The 20,399-nt window shown below is 49.4% G+C and overlaps 2 protein-coding genes across 2 annotated transcripts; both read left to right on the plus strand.

The window, feature by feature from the left end:
• Nucleotides 1-1,656: 1,656 nt before the first annotated feature.
• LOC103922250 (cytochrome c oxidase copper chaperone) lies at nucleotides 1,657-2,410 on the plus strand (the record flags this gene model as incomplete). The annotated part of the gene is made up of 2 exons (XM_009330361.1): nucleotides 1,657-1,793; nucleotides 2,197-2,410. A coding segment is annotated over one exon (111 nt), but the record flags the coding sequence as incomplete, so codon positions are not given.
• A 5,251-nt stretch (nucleotides 2,411-7,661) lies between these two features.
• Nucleotides 7,662-18,991, plus strand: POPDC2 (popeye domain containing 2). Its single transcript, XM_009329323.1, is given in 5 exon segments — nucleotides 7,662-8,530; nucleotides 10,931-11,039; nucleotides 14,370-14,631; nucleotides 14,634-14,732; nucleotides 18,663-18,991. Coding segments are annotated over 5 exon segments (1,101 nt in total). The 5' UTR covers nucleotides 7,662-7,985; the 3' UTR covers nucleotides 18,749-18,991.
• The last annotated feature ends 1,408 nt before the right edge of the window (nucleotides 18,992-20,399 follow it).

The following is a 20,399-nucleotide window of genomic DNA, read 5'->3' on the forward strand; positions in this document are numbered from 1 at the left end:
GGGGGGTGGCCTCTGGTGGCCCCAAGCTCCTGCGCGGTATTCCCCTTCGCGGGCTCGGCCCGTCGTCGAGCCGCTGGGGCGTTTTAACCAGCCCTCCGCCCGCTTCCGGCCTGGCCCGGTGGTTTTCCCTCCCCGCCCCGCTCGTTGCAACCTTGTAGGAGTTTCTGCCCCTGCCAACGTGCCGGGGTGATTTTGGGGGCCCTCCCCATCCCGGACCGAGGGTGCTGGAGCGTCCGGGAGGGGTGGGAGAGGGAGGAGGGAGAGTGCGGAGGAGGAAGAGGAAATGTCTTAGAAGGGGTAAATTAGAAACGAAGAGATTAATAGCCCTAGTTTAAAACAAGTTTCAGAGGTTAGCTTTTAATGCTGCTTACAAATCTTCACTACTGTTTACTGACTGAAGCAACAAGTACCAGCAGGAAGTAACATTTTAATTGTTTAATTGATTACAAACGCTGTTCTCTTTTAAATAAAATTAAATACTTTGTTTTCTAGGTCTCAGAGGATGACATTTCTTACAGAAGAGCAAAATTTGACAATGATGCGTATAGCTGCATTTGTAATTACAGGCTTAGTAACAACCATAGGACCTATCAAATAGCATGAAATGCACCCCCAAAATAGAGTTCCTTTGTCTATGACAGTAAATTACTTTAGTCTGCTGATCGAACTGTCTTTTTTTTTCACCTGACAAGTTGTACAGGTGTCGTTCAGTAGGTGACATAATACTGGACGCTGTATTTTTACCAAAGTTAGGGGTGTGTATCTAGTTACGTGATAGAGTTCAGGGCTCTCTAAGAAAAGGGTGGTAGGATACAAGTCCCGGGTCAGATGGAGTTGCCCTGGGTGGCCAGCACACCTGTCCATAGTTAATCTAATAAAACTTAAATGATTAAAAAAATAAGATATTAGTTATTCAAAATTTGGTAGTTTCTGCCTTTGGCAGCAAGAATAGCGTAATCTGGCAGATGAGGGTTGATCAGACCTGTGACCTGAGCTCTGCAGCGTGGCGGAATCCCTATCTCTGGGGACAGGAAGTGCCCTGCAAGTCAGTCAAAGAGCAAGTCTGATCTGCCTTTGTGGTATACGCGCTATACCAACAGTGGTAGGCTCTTACCACTATTTGAATACGTGTTAGGCACTTGGATGGATGAGTAACATCAAAAGTTGCCATATGTGGTAAATAATTTTTTTTTTTAAGAGTAGCTGGATAGGTTTTTTTGCTTCAGGTTCCCTAAATGCCAACTGAAGCTGGACTAAAATGTCATTTACTGGTCAACCTATTCTGTATTGGTCTCTTACTGGAGAAATTTTGTTGCTTCCATACTGAATGATTTGAAACTGGTCGCTGACGAGATCAGCATACTTGAGGAAGTGATGCGACAGCCTTGTGTTGTATAAGGAATCCCTGTCTAGACTTGTCTAGACTAGACTCTGGCCTGTTAATAGGAAATCCTGTTACGTGTTTCATCAGAGTTTTGAGTGCACAGCTCCAGACTGGGGCACCTTTTTGAGATAGCATTATACTTTCTAAAACAGTGCTACCCTGGACAGGATAGGCAAAAAGATCTCTGGAGCCTAATAGGGATTTTTGGTTGTCCCCAACAGCTTGTCAGTTCTGTGGCTTTGACTAATAGTAAGCAAATATTTTGTTGTTGAACCTTGGAAATCTTCTTGTTTTGCAGCATCATTGAGAAGGGGGAAGAAAACTGTGGGCACCTGATCGAAGCTCACAAAGAGTGTATGAGAGCTCTGGGCTTCAAGATATAAGTGAGATGAGCAGGACTGTGAATGTGGTGAGTATAGCCTTCAGGAGCTCTGACGTGCCCTGGCATCTCAGCTGGTGCCTCTGGAAGGCCCGGAGTACCTTGCCATGATGGCAAGGGTGTCTCCCTTATGAGGGGGAAGGCGAAGTAGTCCTCACTGACACGAGAGTAAGTACTGCTGCCCTTGTGAGGGTGCTGAAGCCTTCTGGCAGCGCGCAGCCTTTGTGAGTAGCCTCTTCAGCAGTAGAGCATGGTTCTGCCTCTGTTGTCTTCTACTAGATCTGAACTTCAGCTTAGATTTCTGATGCTAGGGCAGTGTGGGGGTTGGTTTTTGTGGGTTTGTCGCTGGGGTTTTTTTGTTGGTTGTTGAACTGTCCCTCAGTATCCAGTGGAAATCCATGTTTTGTGAAGCTGTCTTTCCTCTCTCTTCTAGATGATGTCTGTGGTGTGATTGTGCTCTGGAAAGCTGCAAAATACATTATTTCTGCAAGTTACTTCAAAGAACAAATACAAGCAAAGAATCTATTTATAAAGAGTCTCTAATGATAGATTGTGCATCACGTCTGTGGCTTTTCCACTGTTAGTTCTTGACTGCTGCTATAGAAAATATATTTTTTCCTCTGAATAAAAGTCTGAAAATGACCAGTGTTCCTGACTTCTGTTTCTTTTTAAGTAAAGAAATGACAGCGCCCTCCTCGTTGAAAACAATGTGCTGTAGGAATGGAGCGAATGAGAAAAGCCTGCTTATTCATTAACTCGAGAACACTGATTACTCTGGTGGTGTGGTTGAACAGATGGGCCTTCGGTGGGTTTTCCCGCTGATGCAAATTGAGAAATTGTGCTAGTAACACTGCCCTGTTACTGCTTTCAGCAAAGCCATGCTGAAGCTTGTAGTGCTGTTTGTGACGCTAGGTGTAACTGTATTTGTACAAAGATGACCACAGCCTTATGAAATGAACTTTCCTTAGAGTCAGAACTGGATTTGCTGTCCCGTTAGAATTCTTCCAACTCTTTTTTGAATAGCTTTACCCTAGGATTCAAGCTTCATTCTTTATAATGAAGAATTAAGTACTTTCCATATCAAACTCAAATTCTTGAGCCAGCAGTTCTTCAAGGGAAAGGGAGCAGAGGACTGCAGATGTACGTACAGGTCACTTGCCTGAAAGAAAAGCTTTTTTTTTTTATGCCCAGTTTTTGTTGTGTTGGTCTTGTGCTAGGCGCGTGTGGGCTTTTGTTTTCTGGCTTTTTTTCTCACCTGTGTGACATGACAGTGGGAAGGTGGTTGTGGCCTTTGATTCCTTCTTAACAATCTAGAGCAAAAAAAAGTGCAGGTGATAGTTACACGTGGGACTTCGTTGGTTTCATACTACATCGCTGTGCAACCCTGACATTGTTCTTCCTGTGGTGAGCTGACTTTGCTTAAGATGGCATCACTGATTACTTCCTCTCCTCCTGCTGAGTTTTCTTTTCAGAAATTGGAAGATACAAAATCTGTGCTTTGCCTGGATTCTTCTCTTGGCTTTGATCCTGTTGGAAGGATGGGTGCAGTCGTGATAATTTCTCTGCCTGCTGGGCCCTGCATGTTCTAAGCTAGCAATGAGCAGGCTGTGAACGTTTAGTATGCGATACTTGGTACCGTCTCTGCCGAGACTCGCAAGTTGTGTGAGGAGAGCTTAGACTCTGCTTCCAGGAATGTTTCACGAAGGTCCTGGAGTCTGTGGAAGTGTACTCTAAAATGCTTGCAGGGGACAAGCCGGGCTGTCAGACTTAGCTCTACGCTGCTCGTCTGCTCTCCTGTCCTGAGGTAAGAGTTGTGCCCATGTTGGCTTCCAGCCTAAGAGAAGGGACGCAGGTGTAGTTCTGGCAAAAAGCGTTCAAAGCCTTCTGCGGCGCTGTAGCTGGCTGGGGAGCAGGACCTGGTGCTCCTCCTGGCGTTTATTGTCGTCTTGAGGTGGAAACTTGAATAAGGCCATTTGTTGTTGAATCAATGTGTGTCAGAGCTTGAACTGAAGAGAACGTTAAAAGGTGGACGAGCACCAGTGTTGTGGTAGCATGTCCAGTCTGGGTAAACTGTGGAAACGGTGCCACAGAGTAAAGAGCAGGGCAGGGGTTGGCAGTGGTCAAGTGATCGGACTGCTGTTTAAATCAGGTCAAGAAAAGAAACAATGGGTCCCTGTACAATTTTACACAAATTCTATAAACTTAAGAAATGGGACATCTAGGCCTGCATGAAGGTAAAAGCACGGTAGATGCTTTAGAAAGTTTTTGGAAGGAAGATGATGAGTGGGATGCTGCGATACCTGTGTGCAACAGGTACAGAAAGGATACTGGACAGCTCTATACTTAAAGCAACAACAAAAAAACCTTGTAGTCAAATCGTATTTCTTGTTGAGCAGATTAATTTGTTACTACAGGATTCCCGTGGAGTGGATTCAAGGCTTGTTTTGAGGAGTGGGAGTTATTGGCACTGTGTTACTACTTACCGATGGCGCTGGTGACAGGCACTGCCCTGCACAGGGTGTTTGGTGTACCTGCGAGGGCATGAAACGCGGCAGTAGCAGGAAACTTGACTAAACTATATAGCAGTGCAACCAGATACAGTACATGCCATCTTTGTCCCTTTGCGATTCACCGTGAGCTTGTCTGGAGCAGGCTTTAGAGCTTTCCCAACAGTTGTAAATCGAATGTGACTTGAAACACCAGGTGGATATTTTGGAGCTACAGGGTTTATTAGTGTGTTTATTAGTTTTGCAGACTAATGCCAGCGATGTACTATATAATAAATCAAAAAGGAGATGTCTGGTTATGTCCCCTCTGACTTTAAGCCACCAAGGTCTTGGTGTCCTCAACACAGGTGATTGAACTAGCTTATGGGATCAGCAGTGAACCTGTAGACATCCTGAGGATGGGCAAAATAGCCAGTCGTTCAGCTGCTGTGAGATTTGGGACGGATAATCTCTCAGTGCGGTGCTGCTCTCAAGGACAGAGGATTTATTTGCCAAACATAGTGCAGGCTGCACCTGGATTGCATCGTTGCGTGGGGCTAAATATTAAGTGCTACTGGTTGAATTCATTGTAAGTGGGGAAATGAGTGGAGTACCTGTTCACGCACTGCCAGTTTCAGTGCTGAAAAGCTTGACGTGTCTATTTTTCTTCTGCACAGACTCATTTTGTTGTAACGCCTATGTGCCTTCTTCCAAGGAAGAGCCTTAATGCTGCTCGGGTGTTTTCTATGCACTTGCTCTCTTGATTCCAAATTGTTTTGGGCCTTGGTATCTCCCTTGTAATACTTGTGTTGCTTTCCCCTTGAATCAGTATTGGCTTTTGAACACTCATCTCGGATGAACCCCAGCATCCCTGGATGGGAGGCATGTATTCTAATTCAAGGCAAGGCATGAACATAAAATTTCTCTTTGGAAAATGAAGAGCTTTCTGAACTCTTACTGGGTGGAAAACTGAAAGTGCTGTGAAGATGGTCTGTATGGCCACAGTACTCTCAAGGGAGAAAGGAAGATTTGAGCCTTGGTGGCTCAACCAATTTACAAATCTTCCTTTTAAAAAACTGGGCCTGAAAACACCGAAATTAATCTCTAGCATGTGCTCAGAGATCTACCTTTTAAAAGGCTGTATCATTCTCTCTACACCGTCACGTTCAGCCCCAGTAGAAAAGCTGTGTAGTTTCTAGTGAGAGCTTTGTGCTGTGACTGCTGTGGGTTTAAGGCTTCCAGTCTGCCTTCCGCAGGGAAGTCGCAACGGGCCGTCCTCGCCCACGGCGCTGGCCCTGGCAGCACTACGACCCCGGCACACGCCTCTGGGGTTACTGCAACGCCACTGCCCACGTTCTGGAAGACGCCAGAGGAAGTACCTTCTTTGTCCTAACGAGTCATTAACATTGTGTTCCAGAGTATTTTCTAGCTCAGGAATTTACCTAACTGAGGAGTGAAATTAATAACTTTTTTTTTTGGTCACTTTCTTTGATGTTGCTGCAAAAGTTTTTTGGTTGTACGGAAAGGTGGGAGAAATTGCAGTGTTGCTTCTCAGAATGCTTCCTCTAATGTAGTTCTACATTGCTATTCATAGCAGTTCAGTTCTGTGTCACAGATCTTACGTAAAGTATCTTTCTCGTAAGTGTTCCCAATCTTGATATGCCAACTCCCCATTGTATCAAATGTCAGCCTATCTTGGAAAGAGGGCCCCTTATAATATTGATTTTTTTGCAGAGGCCTAAGGGTAGACAAGTTGTTGTTGGGATCATCTAGCAAGTACATGGCAATGGTATGAAAACCAGAACTTGGCTCTTAAGATTTTTATTGTAGTGCTTTGGCAGGAAGATCATCCTTCCCTCTGCAGAGAAGGTCAAGAGAAATGAAGTTCTTCATTTCCCCATACCTCTTGCAGCTGACCCTTGTGCTGCTTCAGTCAGTAGGATTTATTTCTTCACTTAAATAAGGGACCACTGGAGACAAGGTTCCTTGTTTCACTTGCGTCTTTCCGAGTGGATTGTACTCACCCCCTGTGCAAAGCTTAATTTGTCTTGTTTCCTTCCCACGTGGCAACCTGTCAAGATGGCACAGCCTTTGCTGCTCTTGGGAGTCGTACTGCTCCGTGTTGCACGTGGGCTAATCGTTGTAGAGATAGATTGTACTGTCCAAGACCATGATGAATTCTTTGTTGTTGCCATAAAGCATTGCTTCGGCCTCGCCCAGTAGACAGTGCTATTCCGGAGCACTATTAGTAGAAGAGGCGATTAGTGTGTCTTTAAGTGAATGGTGCCACTGGGAATGGCATGTTAGGCAGGGCAGCTGCAAGCTCGGCCTGAAACACGACCACCCTTGAAACCCTATCTCTACTCCACTGACCCATGCAGGCTGACTTCATACTGTTGACTGACTGTGCAGGTTGCGTCAATGCCTGAAATGTAACTGCTTCCTGGCAGCGGGGCAGATCCTGCCTGTATGACTGATAACGTGTTTCTCGAAGCAGGGGAGAAATTGCATTTACGCATCTCTTCTGTGGCTGACCACGGAGGACTGAACTCGGCGGGTCCCCCTCGTGCATGTGTCCCGGGTTACCCGAGTGGAAAGCGTTCGCTTTCCTCTTCGTGCTAAATGAAGGTCTGGGGGGTTCCAAACAGCTATAAAAAAATGAAAATGTGAGATGACGTTTCCCAAGGATGCTTCCCAACAGAGTCTGTTATCTGTGGGGTGGGAGAATCCCCTCTCAACTAGGATTTCCCTGCAAAACATGCTTCCAAGCGTTACGCTCCCAAAGTTTTAGGCAGGATAGTCTCCTCTTCGTGACAGATGAAGCTGGGTCCCAGCAGCTCATTTACTCTAGCTTTATCCCTTGCAATCACAACTGTCTGCCCGTGCAGAGCTTCACCTCGTGCCCCTTGGTCCAAAACGCCCCACGAGATGGAGCTCCCTGGAGCAAGGGGAGGCTGTGCTGCAGCGCCAGGAAAGCATTTCTCGAGGACCAGCCTCTCTTCTTTTGCTAAGTCCCTGCCACTGCTACAAGGCACAGCGGGAGAAGGGGGTGACCTTTTTGCTTTTTTTGTGCTGGGTGAAAGTCACTCTCCTGCAGGAGCGCAGAGCGGTGCGGAGCCCCATGTGTGGCTGGAGCTCGCCACGATAAGCTGGTTGTTTTTCCCCTCTCCTTTCCCTTCCTCGCACTGCGCCAGGCTTATCTGGGTGCCTGAGTTATGTTAAGTAGCGGGTGCGTGCTTGCTCTCTGTTCTCCTCGCTGCTTTTGCTCCTTGGATTTCAATTCCAAACATGGTTATCCATTTGGGGTCTCTCTCCTTTCCGCTGCCAAGTGATACACATTCCACACTCAACACCAGCTCTCTCCGCTGCTCTTTCACGGTCGCTATTTCCATTTGCCGGAGGGCAGGCGAGAGAGGCAGTGCAACGAGATCTCTGTCCTGTCTGCAAGTTTTCCAGCTAATGGCCTCTACTCTTTCTTTCACTGAGCTCTTTTGGCCTCATATTTGCCAGCTCCTTTTCTCACTGGTGTGGCTAAGGAGGGGGCCAGCCACCAGTTTGTGAGCCACAAAGAGGAGAAACGAGCCCTTTTGGGATTTTTCGGGTGCAAAAACGTTCAGCAGCACTTTAACATGTCGCTCTGAAGCGCGCTGCTGTGGGACCAGCTGGCGCTCAAGAGGAGGAGGAGGAACAGCTACCCAGCAGCTCTGGTTTCAGACCTCTGCAGCACCCTTTGTGTATGACAATTCACTTTGAGCGCAGGACGGCCAGGGAGGGTGGGGAGTGGGGAAGGATGAGTGCAAGCAGCCTCTCCTGGGACCAGGCTGTTCTCCAGCCTCCCGTGTGTGATGCCTGGAAGGAGATTATGGAGGGAGCAGCCTACCAGCTGGCCAGCTGCATCGTTCTCCTGGGTTACATGGGGGGAAGTGGCATCTTTGGGTCCCTCTATATCTTTGGCCTCCTGGCCCCAGGCTACTTCTGCTATGCTCTGTGGGGCTGGCTGAGTGCCTGCGGGCTGGACATCTTCGTCTGGAACATGCTGCTCGTCCTCACCTGCTTGCTTCAGCTGGCTCACCTGGCTTACCGGCTCCGCAGAGACACCATCCCGGAAGAGTTTGACCTCCTCTATAAGACCATGTACCTGCCCTTGCAGGTGCCCCTGGAAGTCTACAAAGAAATCGTGAAGTGCTGTGAAGAGCAAGTCCAGTCGCTAGTCAGAGACCAGAATTACGCGGTGGAGGGCAAGACGCCCATTGACCGCCTCTCATTGCTGCTGTCTGGCAGGTAAAGGCTCTCCTGTTTCTGAACACAGTCTGACAGCAAAGCGCTGTGGCTTATTGTTCTCTTTTCACGCTCTGCAGAAACTGGGGTGAGGATTGTTTCCTTCCTCTGAAAGGGCTTTGAGATATGCATCTGTTTGTTGGGGAGAGGGGTAATTTGCTTTTGGGGGTTGTTTTTGTTTTCTTTTGTTTTTCTAAATTAGAATATTTCAGGCAACAGTTTGCAGAATCAAGCTATGTACAGTGAAGTGGCCAGCTCAGCCTTGCCTGTGGTACTGTTGGGGAATCCTTACCTCTTTCTCTGTCATTTTAAAGCGATCTTATTTCTGATGGGAGCAGGCTGGCTGTGAGAGTGTTTCTCAAGGCAGGAAGGCAGTATTTATGGACCTGTGGTCTCTGGGGCTACCAGGCGCACCTCTGTGGTGTGAACGGCTGTGCACTGAGTACGCTGAGTCCTCAGTTCACCTGCTCCCCCTGGCCAGCAGTGTTCAGGGAGAGGTTCCACCCCTGTTCCAAACACCTCAACCCTCAGGGGTCTGAAACTTGTCACTCTGAGGGTCATTTCGTCAAAAGAGAGAGCGATCTCCTGTGGTGGATCCTGCCACATCAGGCCTCTTTCTTTCCCTGTGCTGTCATGCATTCATGATGTTCCTTCCTCTGGACCACCACGGAGGACCTCAGGGACCTCTAGATAGTCGCACTGGGGATTTGATTATTGAGTGAACTGTGCTGATGAAGTACTGGCGTTTTGTCCACCTGAGATCCTGTGGCATGCCTTTATGAGCATCTCTCTTAATGATTTGCAAAATCCAAATGCATACAAATAGTAATGACATTGGCTTCCCAGCTGCTGCCAGGCACTTGGCACTAATGTCAAGTGAGAGTGGGAAAGGAAGGAGATCTGTAAATGGGAGCGGTGCTGAGCTGTAGGAGGTGTGTCTCACAAGGATTTTCCTTTGGGAAGACAAACCCAGCATCACCTGGGGCTCGTGTTTTACTGCGCTGGTCCATCCTCTCTGGTGAGGGGGTGTGTAAAGAAGAAGGTCTGTCCCTCCTTTTTTTTTTTTTTTTGGTGTTTGTCCCTTTTCTAGGATGTGTTAAGAGCATCCTGGGATCACTGACCAGTGCTGCATGGCAAAGCACTGGGAGGAAATTGGGTACGTGTGTTTCCGTTAGGTGTCTTTCCCCTCACCAAATGTCTGTGCGGAGCAGCTTGCTCTGAAGTTTACCATATCTGCAAATAACGTTAGTGGGGAAGAGTCTGTGCTGTCTTGCCCTGCACTGGATAATCTGATGCTGCTCTGTGGGCTTGAAAGTGCCGCAACGGAGAGTAAGCCAGTGCTGGTGGGGTAGTTGTTCTGCTCTCTTTTGCAGTGGGAAGTATGCATCTTGGCTGGCATAGGATGCCCTATGGAGATGGGATTGGATTTGCATTTCCTGGTACCCACTCTATTGCCTTGTGAGGTCCTTGCTGACCCAGCAGAGCATTGCTACTGTTATGGTGCCCCCTCTTAAACTGAACAATAGCAAGACAAGGGGGGCTTGGAAATGCAGAATGTGCCTGGATCAGGCAACCTGCTTCGCGATCCCTGACCCTTCCAGGCAGCACTCCCAGCTGACTGGAAGCCAACAGTATAACTCCTGAAAGCAAGAATTGCCTTTGTGCATCATACAATGGGGGAACGTGGCGACAGAGAGGCAAGAGGCCCCAAACCTGGTGGCGGCAGAGCTACAAACAGAGCTCCTCAGTGCCCTGCTGTTGCCCCAGGCCTGTGCAGCTCTCCTTCTCTGTTCCCACAGCAGAGCTGGGTGCAAGTTTGACCTTGACATTGATAGGCAATTGTAGCAAAAGTAGGGGAAAGGGATGCTTGGGAGGCCAAGAGACATTGAATGGTAATGTGCAGCAAACTATGAGCTCGCAGCGCGATGTGTCAGGAAAGATGGCCAATGTGATTTTTGGGGGTTCTGGGTGTAACAGCTTCCCAGCATCGAGGCAGGGAATACCTTCGTGCAACCCTGGGGACAGGAAGAAGATGCAAGTACAAAGAGCCACACGCTGACTTAGAAGTACCTGAAAAGCAGCAGCAGTCTTGTGGGCTGAGAATTCCTGGTTTAGGACCAAGCATTACACCTGTGAGGGCTGGCTTTGTAGCAGGAAACAGAAAACAGATGGAATATGGGGAAGCGGCAGCAAATGTCATTTCCCCCAGAGAAAGGAGGGACAGCCCCATAGACTGGAGCATCTGCAGCTGTCCCGGAGAAGGTATGAGACATGCGTGAGATGAGGAGGAGTCCTTTCCTCCCTGGTGGGACTGGCTGCCTGCACACTGTGTGAGCTAATCAGGTTTGTGTGACATCTATTTTGTGACCTAAGCCTGTGCGCCTCCACCTGTCCTCTCTGCAGGGTCCGAGTGAGCCAGGATGGACAATTCCTTCACTACGTATTTCCGTACCAGTTCCTGGACTCTCCAGAATGGGAGTCGCTGCGACCCTCTGAGGAAGGAACTTTCCAGGTAACCCGGTGCGGCCCCGCAACAGCCCAGCTTCGCTCCTTGCTGCTTCGTTGCCTGTCTGAGAAGGGGATGAAGGGGGCTCATTACGCCATTCAAAGCTAACCGGGAATACTTTCTTCCCCTTCCTCGTGGTTTAGCCAGCACAGGACGGTGTGATCAGCTGTGTTACCTTTTTTTTTTCCTACCTTCCTCTGAAGACCTCAGTGCGTGCTCCTACTATCAGCTGATAGGAGCGAGGGTGGAGTGTGATGCTCCTTCCAGTTTAGCAGGGAGACGAGGTATCAGATTGCTGGCTCTCTTCCATTACAGCGTTCCCTAGTACCTGTATTGATGCATTTGCCCTGCATGCTGCTAGCAGGGTTCATCATTCCAGCATCAGGATGGCAGCTGTGGTAATATGCAGCAGTGATGTAAATCCATAAATATCCTGTTCCTCACAGAAGTTTCTGATGGTGATGTGTTTGGGGTGGAGAAGCAGAAAGGAGGATTCATACCCGAATATGGTTCTTTCTGAGCAGAAGAATCCCTTGCTGAGAGGCCAGACCAATTCTTATTTGCAGCAACTGAAAGGATTTTGCTCTTGCTGTCAACACTCCACAGTATTTGTTTGGCTCTCCTTCTGGAGGAGATTACTTAAGCCCACATCTCTCTGCCTTTAACTCACATCCCAGGACAGGCTGATCCCTGTCAGGATGTCAATCTAGAATATGTCAGTTAGGGCATATGAGGAGGGATTTTGCTAATCCCTTGGGAGCATGGGACAGTTATGAGGGAATGGTGATGCTTTCTCATGAGGGCAGCCACGTTCAGACTTGGTTAAACCAGGGCAGCTCTCTGAATCTGCTTTCCTCGGGTCTGAATTTGGCCCATGTGTGAAAGGCTCACGGCGGTCGCTCCTGAAAGCTATGCCATCACCAGTGATTACAGCCTTGCAAGAGGAACAGTTGCAGGAGATGGCTGACCGTGTGACTGTGGCACAGGGCTACAGCTCGTCAGCAGAAATAGGGATGTCGGGGCAAGATAACGGGGTAGAGAGGGCAACAACAGCATGGTTGTGCTAGGGGTGGGGGTATCTCATGTTTTGCACAGGGCTTCAATCCGGCAGCAGATTGCTGCTAGCTCCTGGACTGTATTTGCCTAAGAGTCGAGCAGAGAGAACAACAGCTGCCCGGTGCTCCTGGCAGGGAAATGGCCGTCTGGATGGCATGCAACCTGCAAAGACATCTGCAGCGTTTTCTGAGCTAATTTCTGTGGAACTGAATGTTCCCAGACCTCCTGAGTGTCTTTATCTGTGGTGCGTGAGACAGCTCGGGAGCAAGCTGGTGCCAGGCTGCACCAGCCCTGACAGTATCACACTCTTGGCCCCTCTCCTGCTCTGCGAGAGAGGGCTGGTCAGGGAAGTCGGCTGCGCCTGGCACCAGGATGGGGAGGTCGAGTCCTAGGTGGGGAAAGGCTGCAGCCATGTGCTGGAAATGCCTAAAACCCACGTCTGCTTACTGAGGAGCATGAAGAAGTAGTAGCCTGTGTGAGAGCAGCATTCAGCAGGTGAGACTTGACCAGTCCATGTTCCTGGCAGGACATTACTCTTGATGGCCGTGCTTAGCCATGGTGATGTGCTGCTTTTGGCAGCTGTTTAACCCACTAGTCCCTCTTACCTGAGTAGTTAATAAAACTCTGTGGCATATCTCAACCTTATTCCTAGCATCACAATCATTTGGTTAAAAAAGTGCCTATTTGACTCTGGGACTTTGCTGGAGGAGGACATGGAAGGTTTTTCTTGCCCAAGTTTTCCCCATGGCTCTCTGGATTGAGCAGTTTCAATCCTGAGCCCACCGAAAAATGGCAGAAGCATGACTTGGTCTACAAGGAGAGCCAGTTTCCTTGAGCTTTCTGCTTTGGCTGGGTCTTCTTCCCACAGGACTGCTAGCTCTCGGTGCCTGAAGGAGTTGGGTTTCAGGGCTGGCATTTCCCCTCAGAAAGCTGAATTATGGGCTCTGCTGATGCCGGAGCACTTGTGTCGGGGGGATTCATGACTGAAATCTGTCCTGCTGCTTTGGTTAGGAGGCAGATTTCCTTATTACATCTTACTTAATCCCTCATGAGAAGCAGAGGCTTTCGACTGCTGTGCCAGCAGTTGGTTAGGGAAATGAGATTCTGGTCATTTCAGTTTTCGTGTGACCCTTCCTCTCGCTCACCTCGTCCTGGGAAAGTTCTCAGGTTTTATCTCCTATATTTCTTTCATAAGGCAGCTGCTTGCATGGCAGTGGCATTAAATATCAAACCCAAGGACACACACATGCAGCCAAGCCGTGTTCAGCTTCCCAGTGGCCCTCTGCCATGGTGGCTGGCCAAGGAGACCCCTGGATATAGAGTGAAAGGGAGCCCCCGGGATATTTTGGCTCCGGCTCTTGTTCACATGTCGGTGTCTCCGTTACACTTGGATGTTCTTCTTTGGCTCAAGGCAGTTTGACCCTTCCTGTGTTTCTTACCTTTTATTATTATTAAATTTATATATTACAATATACACTCATGTTGTATAATGTTTTTTTATTATTTATAGTCTGATCTTACAGCTAGGGGGACAAATGGCTCTGTTTGCATTGCCAAAACCCAAAGCAAAACGAAGTGCTCTCTAAAATCAACCCAATAAAACCTCGAGTGAGCTCCCTACCTACACACAAACACAGTAAACCCCTTTTATTTCCTCTCTCACTGAGCTGTGCCATGCATCCTTCAAGGCCATTCGGCCCTACAGCGCCTGGCAGAGCTCACGAGACAGGATGTCCCTCTGGCGCAGGGTGACCAGGCAAGCCTTCCAGGTGGCCCTTGCCATACCCAGGGCCTTCTTGGAGCAGGGGGTGTGCGACCCAGCGGCCGGACAGGGCGGCAGCCTGCTGCAGGGCTACCCACTGGTGACCTGGGCCAGCTGGGCACACAGAAACACTTCCCTCCATAATGTTTCTGTAGAGGGATAAGGCCATCTATGCCACGCAGCTCATTTCAGCTACAGCGCTCAGGTGTCAACAGGGAGCAACATCTGAAAGTGAGAGGGTGAAATGTAGCTAGTCATGTGGCTACATTAAGCAAGGGCATGCTGCTAATTGCATAGGAAAATCTGGTTTTTGGCTCCTTGGGGAGAGGAAGCAGAGGCGGGTCAGGACTTATCTGATTGTTTGGTTTGGGCAATCTGGCTCTCCAGCCCTGTCATGTCCAAGGAGAGCAAGGCGTCAAAGGGGCTGGGGTCCTTAACTGGAGAGCAGCACGCAGCCCCGAGGCTGGTGACCCCTACCCGGGTGGTAGGGCTTACTCTGCTCCATCCCTGCCCCACAGGTCACGCTGACGGCCGAGACCGACTGCAGCTTCATCACCTGGCCGAGGAAGAAGCTGTATCTCCTCCTGAGGAAGGACCGCTATGTTGCCCGGCTCTTCTCCTCCCACCTGGGCTACGACATCTCAGAGAAGCTCTACTCCCTCAACGAGAAGCTCTTCGCCAAGTTCGGCCTTCGCTTCGACATCCGCCTGCCCAGCCTCTACCATGTCCTCGGGCCAGCCTCCTCCGAGGGGGAGTCAGAGGACTGCGGAGCCACCATGCCTCTGGCCAGGCTGGTGCCTCCGAGCCGCCTCCGCAGCCATCATCACCGCCGCCGCCGGCTCCACGGCCCCGGGCATCTCGGCCTGACAGTGACCTGCTGGGTGAGGACTCCACCAGTCTTGTCTTGGAAGATTTTGCTGAGTTGCCGGGGTCTTTTATGGACTATGTGAGCGAAGGGGAGTATATGAAGTGAGGGCACTGCTGGCACGGGCACGCCTCACCCTGTGTGGGACCCCTGCGTAAGTACCCGCTTGCGGAAGCAAGTCCTTCCCGCGATGCAACTGCCTGGGCAGAGCGACGGCCCCCAGCCTCTCGCCCTCATTTGCCGTGGGTTTGCTCCTCCGCAGTGTTTTTTTGCCTGCTGCCCCAAGGAATCCCGGGAGGTGGGCTCCAGCTGTGTGATTTTCTTAAGGAAAAGCAGCAGGGTTGGAGGCTTGACTCCAGGCGCCAGCCGCACTGTGGGGTGGAAGGGAGGGTAACCCAGCCGTAGGAAGCTCTCCCCTGCCTTGTCCCCTCTCCATCCCTCAGGGGAGGCAGAGAAACCAAAATGGTGTCCAGGCTGGCAGGTGGTACACTAGTGCCCACGGAGACCCCACAGGGCTCGACCTGGCTCGCCGTGAGGTAGCCTGGAGATAGCCCAGTATTGAGCTGAGGAAGACATCTGCGTGTGAGAGAGCAGACAACCCTGGATACGCTGACAGGGGTAGGAACAGCTCCAGGGTTTACGGCGGATTGATAGTGGGGATTTGCTGTACACCTTGCAAGTGCTCAATCTGGGCAGGGGGGGAAAAGCTCGTAGTCCTTCCTCCCCCTGCCCACCGCAGCTCATCCCAGCATTTGCTCTGTCCTCCTTTTTGCTGCTGATCTTTGGCTCAGCCGGATTAGTAAGGTATCGAAAAGACTACCCTGTGTGGTATAGCTCTTGCCTCCAATGACCCTGGGTGGACCGACAGACTAAATAAACATTGTTCTAACACACCTCAAACTCTGCTTTCCAGTGAGTGGGAATGAGATGCTCTCTTCCAAAATGCCAACTCTTTACTCTTGCAAGGGAAAAATCCCTGGCCTGGTGGATATTGGGGCAGAGGAGCAATGCAGGCGAACAGAAATAGACGGGAGGGTGGCTCATGAAATGCTTGAAATCCAAGTGGCCAAGAGAGAAATTCCACGCTGAGCTACTTTTAGCCAGCCGCTGCACGCCAGCTGCTGCACCCCAGCTAAAGTTCCCTCCCTGCCACTGCCCCATAATAGCTGCTTTCTGGCATCCAGCTGCCAGACACCAAGCCTGAGACTGGGATTTCTGTCCTAGAAGTGACCACTGCCTGTGTACCAGTTGTGTCTGCATGGCAGGGAGGAAGTTGCAGGGCTGGGCTGCAGGTGGGGAGACCATCTTCCAGCAGGCATCCTTGAACACAGTGCACCATCGCACCCTGGTCTTCCCTGCGCCCTACTTCTGGGCTGCAAATGCTTGGGCTGCAGGGAGCACGAAGCAGGACACAGTGAATCCTGGCACGAGCGCTGACAAGTCTGCAGTAATCTTCCCTACCCTGTAGTGCTTCTGCACAAGCCCCACCGCTGTGACAGCAAGGGGACCGTCCCTCCTAGCTGCTCTAAATGAAAAGGCTGTCTGGGTCAGACAGCACTTGCTATTTGCAGTAGGCCTCTGGTGGAAGAGGCCTTTTTTTCTGTTTTATCCAGTTGCTGTTCTTAGTTTTTGAAAACAGTTCTGCTCTGAGTTGAGTCACGTGCCTGTTCCTGTACTGCTTCCATGCCTCCAAACTTAAAATCTGGGATATGAATAAACTGGCCAGGGAGGGAACAAGTGTATTTGGGTTTGCATGAATCAGATAAAAAGTCAGCAGGAGTTTTGCTTAGTTTTTTCTTAAAAAAAAAAAAAAAAAAAGGAGACAGCGAGAAAAAGAAAAAAAATCCTTATTTGTTTTCTAGCTTAGAAGTCCTAGGAATGTGAAGTCCCTGGTTTTGCTGGTAGACTGCTGGCAATATGAATTTTCAGCTTTTTCAGTCCTTACTTGGAGAGAAAGGAATACTGAATCATTTATGAGACAGCCATCCTCCTAACTGTCAGGCATGTCTGTTGAATAGATGCAATCAAAAATGAATGCAGTTAGTGTTGTAAATGTGGTGAAGTCACTTTGTCTAGGCTTTGCTTGTATTTTGTCTTCTCAGCAGAAGGAAATTCATTCTCAGGTCATTGGCAGAATTCTCCTGGTTGATCAAGCTCAATAAAATCAGAATTTCAAATGCAATTCAAAAAGGAAGGAGGCAAGGAACACCGTAGCTTTTTTTGAATTATTTCCACCTGTTTTTGGTAATGAGTCAATACTGTAAACCTACACACAAGAGGTGTGTGTGTATGTGTGTGTTGGGGAAGGCTTGTGCTACGCAGCACAAAGCTATTCTTTCTTTCACACAATTCTTTTAAAACATGGTGGAAGCTGGAAGCTTTTGTCTTTCTAGATCTTGTGAACGAGGTAGTATCGAGGTGTGCTGATACTTGCAGTAGAGACCTGCAATAAAAGCCCAAATGTTTCAGAGGCCAGTATTTGGGGTGGGAGAGGAGGATGATCTTCCTCGTCTGTCAGTCTGGAGACAATAGCCAGTGTGGTATTTTAATTTCTAAGGTACTTAAACAAGGAAACACAAACTCTGTTTAGTGTGTCCATAACAGTGGAACGAGCGCTTCCTTGTTACTCCGCTCACCACTGGGGTGTCCTAATCACATCACGTCCCAGCAGCACAACAGCAGTTGTCACACCCGGACAGTATGCCACAGCGACTTGAGTGCCTAACCACAAAAATTAGTGATACAGAGGGACTGCGGTCTTCCCTTCTGGCCAGGTACTTGTCACAGCTCAGCGGATGATCTGAGCAGGTCTGCCATGGCCCAGGGAAAGCAATTTCATAACTTTTCCCTTAGAAGTGGTGAAAACATCCTTAGTAAACAGATATATTCCCTGCAGCGTCATTGTTCAAAGTAAGGATAGCTGCAGTCCCAGCGATCAGAGCTCCCCTGAGGCTTTCCCCAGGTCTGTGCTCTCATCTCCTTTCCCAGCAGCTTCCAACCTGGGTAATCACCTTCCAGCTCTCTAAATTCCCCATGCTGAAGTGCTTCTATGGATCACGTTCCTTTTCATTTTCTGTCGCTGCAACGGCCACCTTGCAATGCCACACTGCAGGAGGGCAATTCTCGAATGCCCAAAGTGCTGCAAAGATCATGCAGAAGAAAATATTCCTGGGAGATATATTGGCCTACTAGTCTTATCATCTAGTTCCTTGAAAGAGTTTCTAGTCTGCTTACAAGCAAGACAGACTGTGATATCCCACTGATGAACACATTCTTTCTCTGAGTAGGAGAGATATTTCAGTAGCTTACAGGCTGCCTGTGTAAAAGAGGCAGGTTCAAAGGTTCTGTTCAAAACTTGCTTTAACAGTGCACTGCTGTATAGCTCAATGCTCCATAGCAAACTAAGCTTTATTCCTTGCATGAAAATTTGAACAACCAAAAGCCGCCTGCTTTTTCCCCTTTTCATACTGCATTTGCTCTGGTTCATTGCCATCAAGTGCTTGCACGATGTGGAGCTGCTGCTACTTGGTTTTGTACAGTTACATCTGGGGGCTGGCTTTCTATCCGGTGGGTGAAGCAGATGGATGGATGCTTGATGGCCTGTAGCTTGGTATCTAAGTTAGTAGGAATTGGTTTATACACACTTTGAGAGTAAAATCAAAGGAGTTCTGGGCTTTTAACTGATATTACAGATGGTGCTTTGGAGGAGTTTGTTTTTGCTGCCTCAGGATGGGTGGGTAACTCCATTTTCTGAATTATCACATGTTGAACAATTGCAGGTTTTGCATGCTAATTTAGGAGGGGAGGGGAGAAGGACAGGTAACGATGGGCTCCATGAGGTTTGTGTCTTGGGAAAGTTTGGAAGTAAGAATTATTCCTGTGATAATAATGGTGCTCTCTTTCTTTCTCTCTCTCCCCGCCCCCCGCTCTCATTTTCCTCCTGCAGCCTCTGGAAACCTTCTCCGGAGTTCCCCCCACCCTCCCTGCAAAGGACGAGCCCCTCTGGCTCCCACTCAGACCCCCGAACTCTAGGGAACAACAGTCTGTCTTGATCCTGAAGCCCCTCCGAGGGAGCATAAGCTCACATAGGTTTCTGACCAGAGAGACACTCTTTAGCAAGCACTGAGACGTCTGCCTGCAGACATGAACACTCGGGAGCACATGAAGCACACGCGTGAGACTGCAGTGTGACACTCCAGCACCTCCCACCCCACGGTTGTTCACCAGAGCTGCCTGCCCCAGTGTGCTTCCCCGGTTTGTTTTCTAGTCCTGCCTCTCTGAGGTGTGTCGGCAGCTCTGATACCAAGGTACACCGATGTCGCTGCAAGCGATACCAGCCTGCTCGCAGAATCTGTGTTCCCTTTGATTTTATGATTCCCATTAAAGTCAGAGATGAAACTACTGGTGTTTGAGGATTTGGAGAGGGAGATAACACCATTTGAAAGGCTTGAGGTGATCTCAAGGCACGGGTGGGAAAGGACAGGGGAAAATGGGCTGCCTGATGGCTTTGGTAATGGGCTTGTAATGGAGAGTATGATATGGAGATTTGATATCATGCATCCCACTGGGCATTAACTGTAGTAAGACCAGAAATTCCTTTTCCGGGGGTTAGGATTTCTCATTTATGACAAGCACCACTTCTCAAAGAAGTTACGAACGTCTGGTGAAAGGTCGGTTGTTTGAGTTGATTCATGTGGAATAAAAAAGGGGAGGGATTGGGACTGGGGGCAGGTGTAGGCAAAAAGGGGGGCCTGAACCCTTTTTTTTTTTTTTTTTTGTGCTCTGTGCTCGATGGGGGATGACCTCAGGGTGCACACACCAAGTGAAGAAATGAGTGAGTACAAAACATCTCTGTGGAGACCAGCCACTGGTAGGAAGAAGTGCAGTATCTTAGATGAAAATAGTGTGGAGATGGAAGGCCTCTTCCAAGTTCAGCTGCAACAGGCTGACAAGCTTCCCCAGCCATTTCCCCTGTCAGAGAATCAGAGATGGCAGTCCTAGTGGAGGAATCCTCTGTTCCACAGAGCCTGGTGCAACCAAGCTGGGCAGTGAGGGTAACTGTTTCCAGGGTAGATATCCAGGGGAGGAGCAAGGAATGTCAATCCCTCCGTCAGCACGCACAGGGCAGGGCATTCTTCAGTGTGTCTTGGCACAGCCACGCAGGGGCATGGCCATCCTGCGGTGTGGGGCTGGCTCTGTGTCAGCCCCGGGCTGGTGCAGGCAGCCCTACCTGCCTTGCGCTGCTCGCACAGGGGCTATGGCCCAGAGACCACTTTGGCGTGTCTTGCAAGTCTCGGCTGGGCGAGATCTGTGCCCTCGGGATCTTGCGCTCTTGCTGAGGTCTGGAGAGGCCTCTGAAGTGGTGGGTATGTGGGATCCACGGCGTACACTGCTCCTTGTGCTGCTCGCCTTTGCTGTCACCCCAGGGCAAGAGAACAGGGCTGCCCCAGGCGTGGGGATCATCTTGCTAATGGTTGTCACCATGCTCTGTTGCTGTATTCTTGCTTCAGCCTGACCCCATTGCCTTTCACAGCTAGGAAATGTCTCCAGCAAATTAACAAGAGAGCTGCTGGGGTCCCTTCTGCAAAGGAACCTAAATGCACAATGAAACTACGTCTATTGTGGTGCTTTATACACCTCCCTGAAGTAGTGGACCAGGTTGGGCTGAATTGCACACTGCCCT

The sequence above is a fragment of the Pygoscelis adeliae genome, unplaced genomic scaffold, assembly GCF_000699105.1.
Source record: "Pygoscelis adeliae isolate BGI_AS28 unplaced genomic scaffold, ASM69910v1 Scaffold120, whole genome shotgun sequence".
Lineage (NCBI taxonomy): Eukaryota > Metazoa > Chordata > Aves > Sphenisciformes > Spheniscidae > Pygoscelis > Pygoscelis adeliae.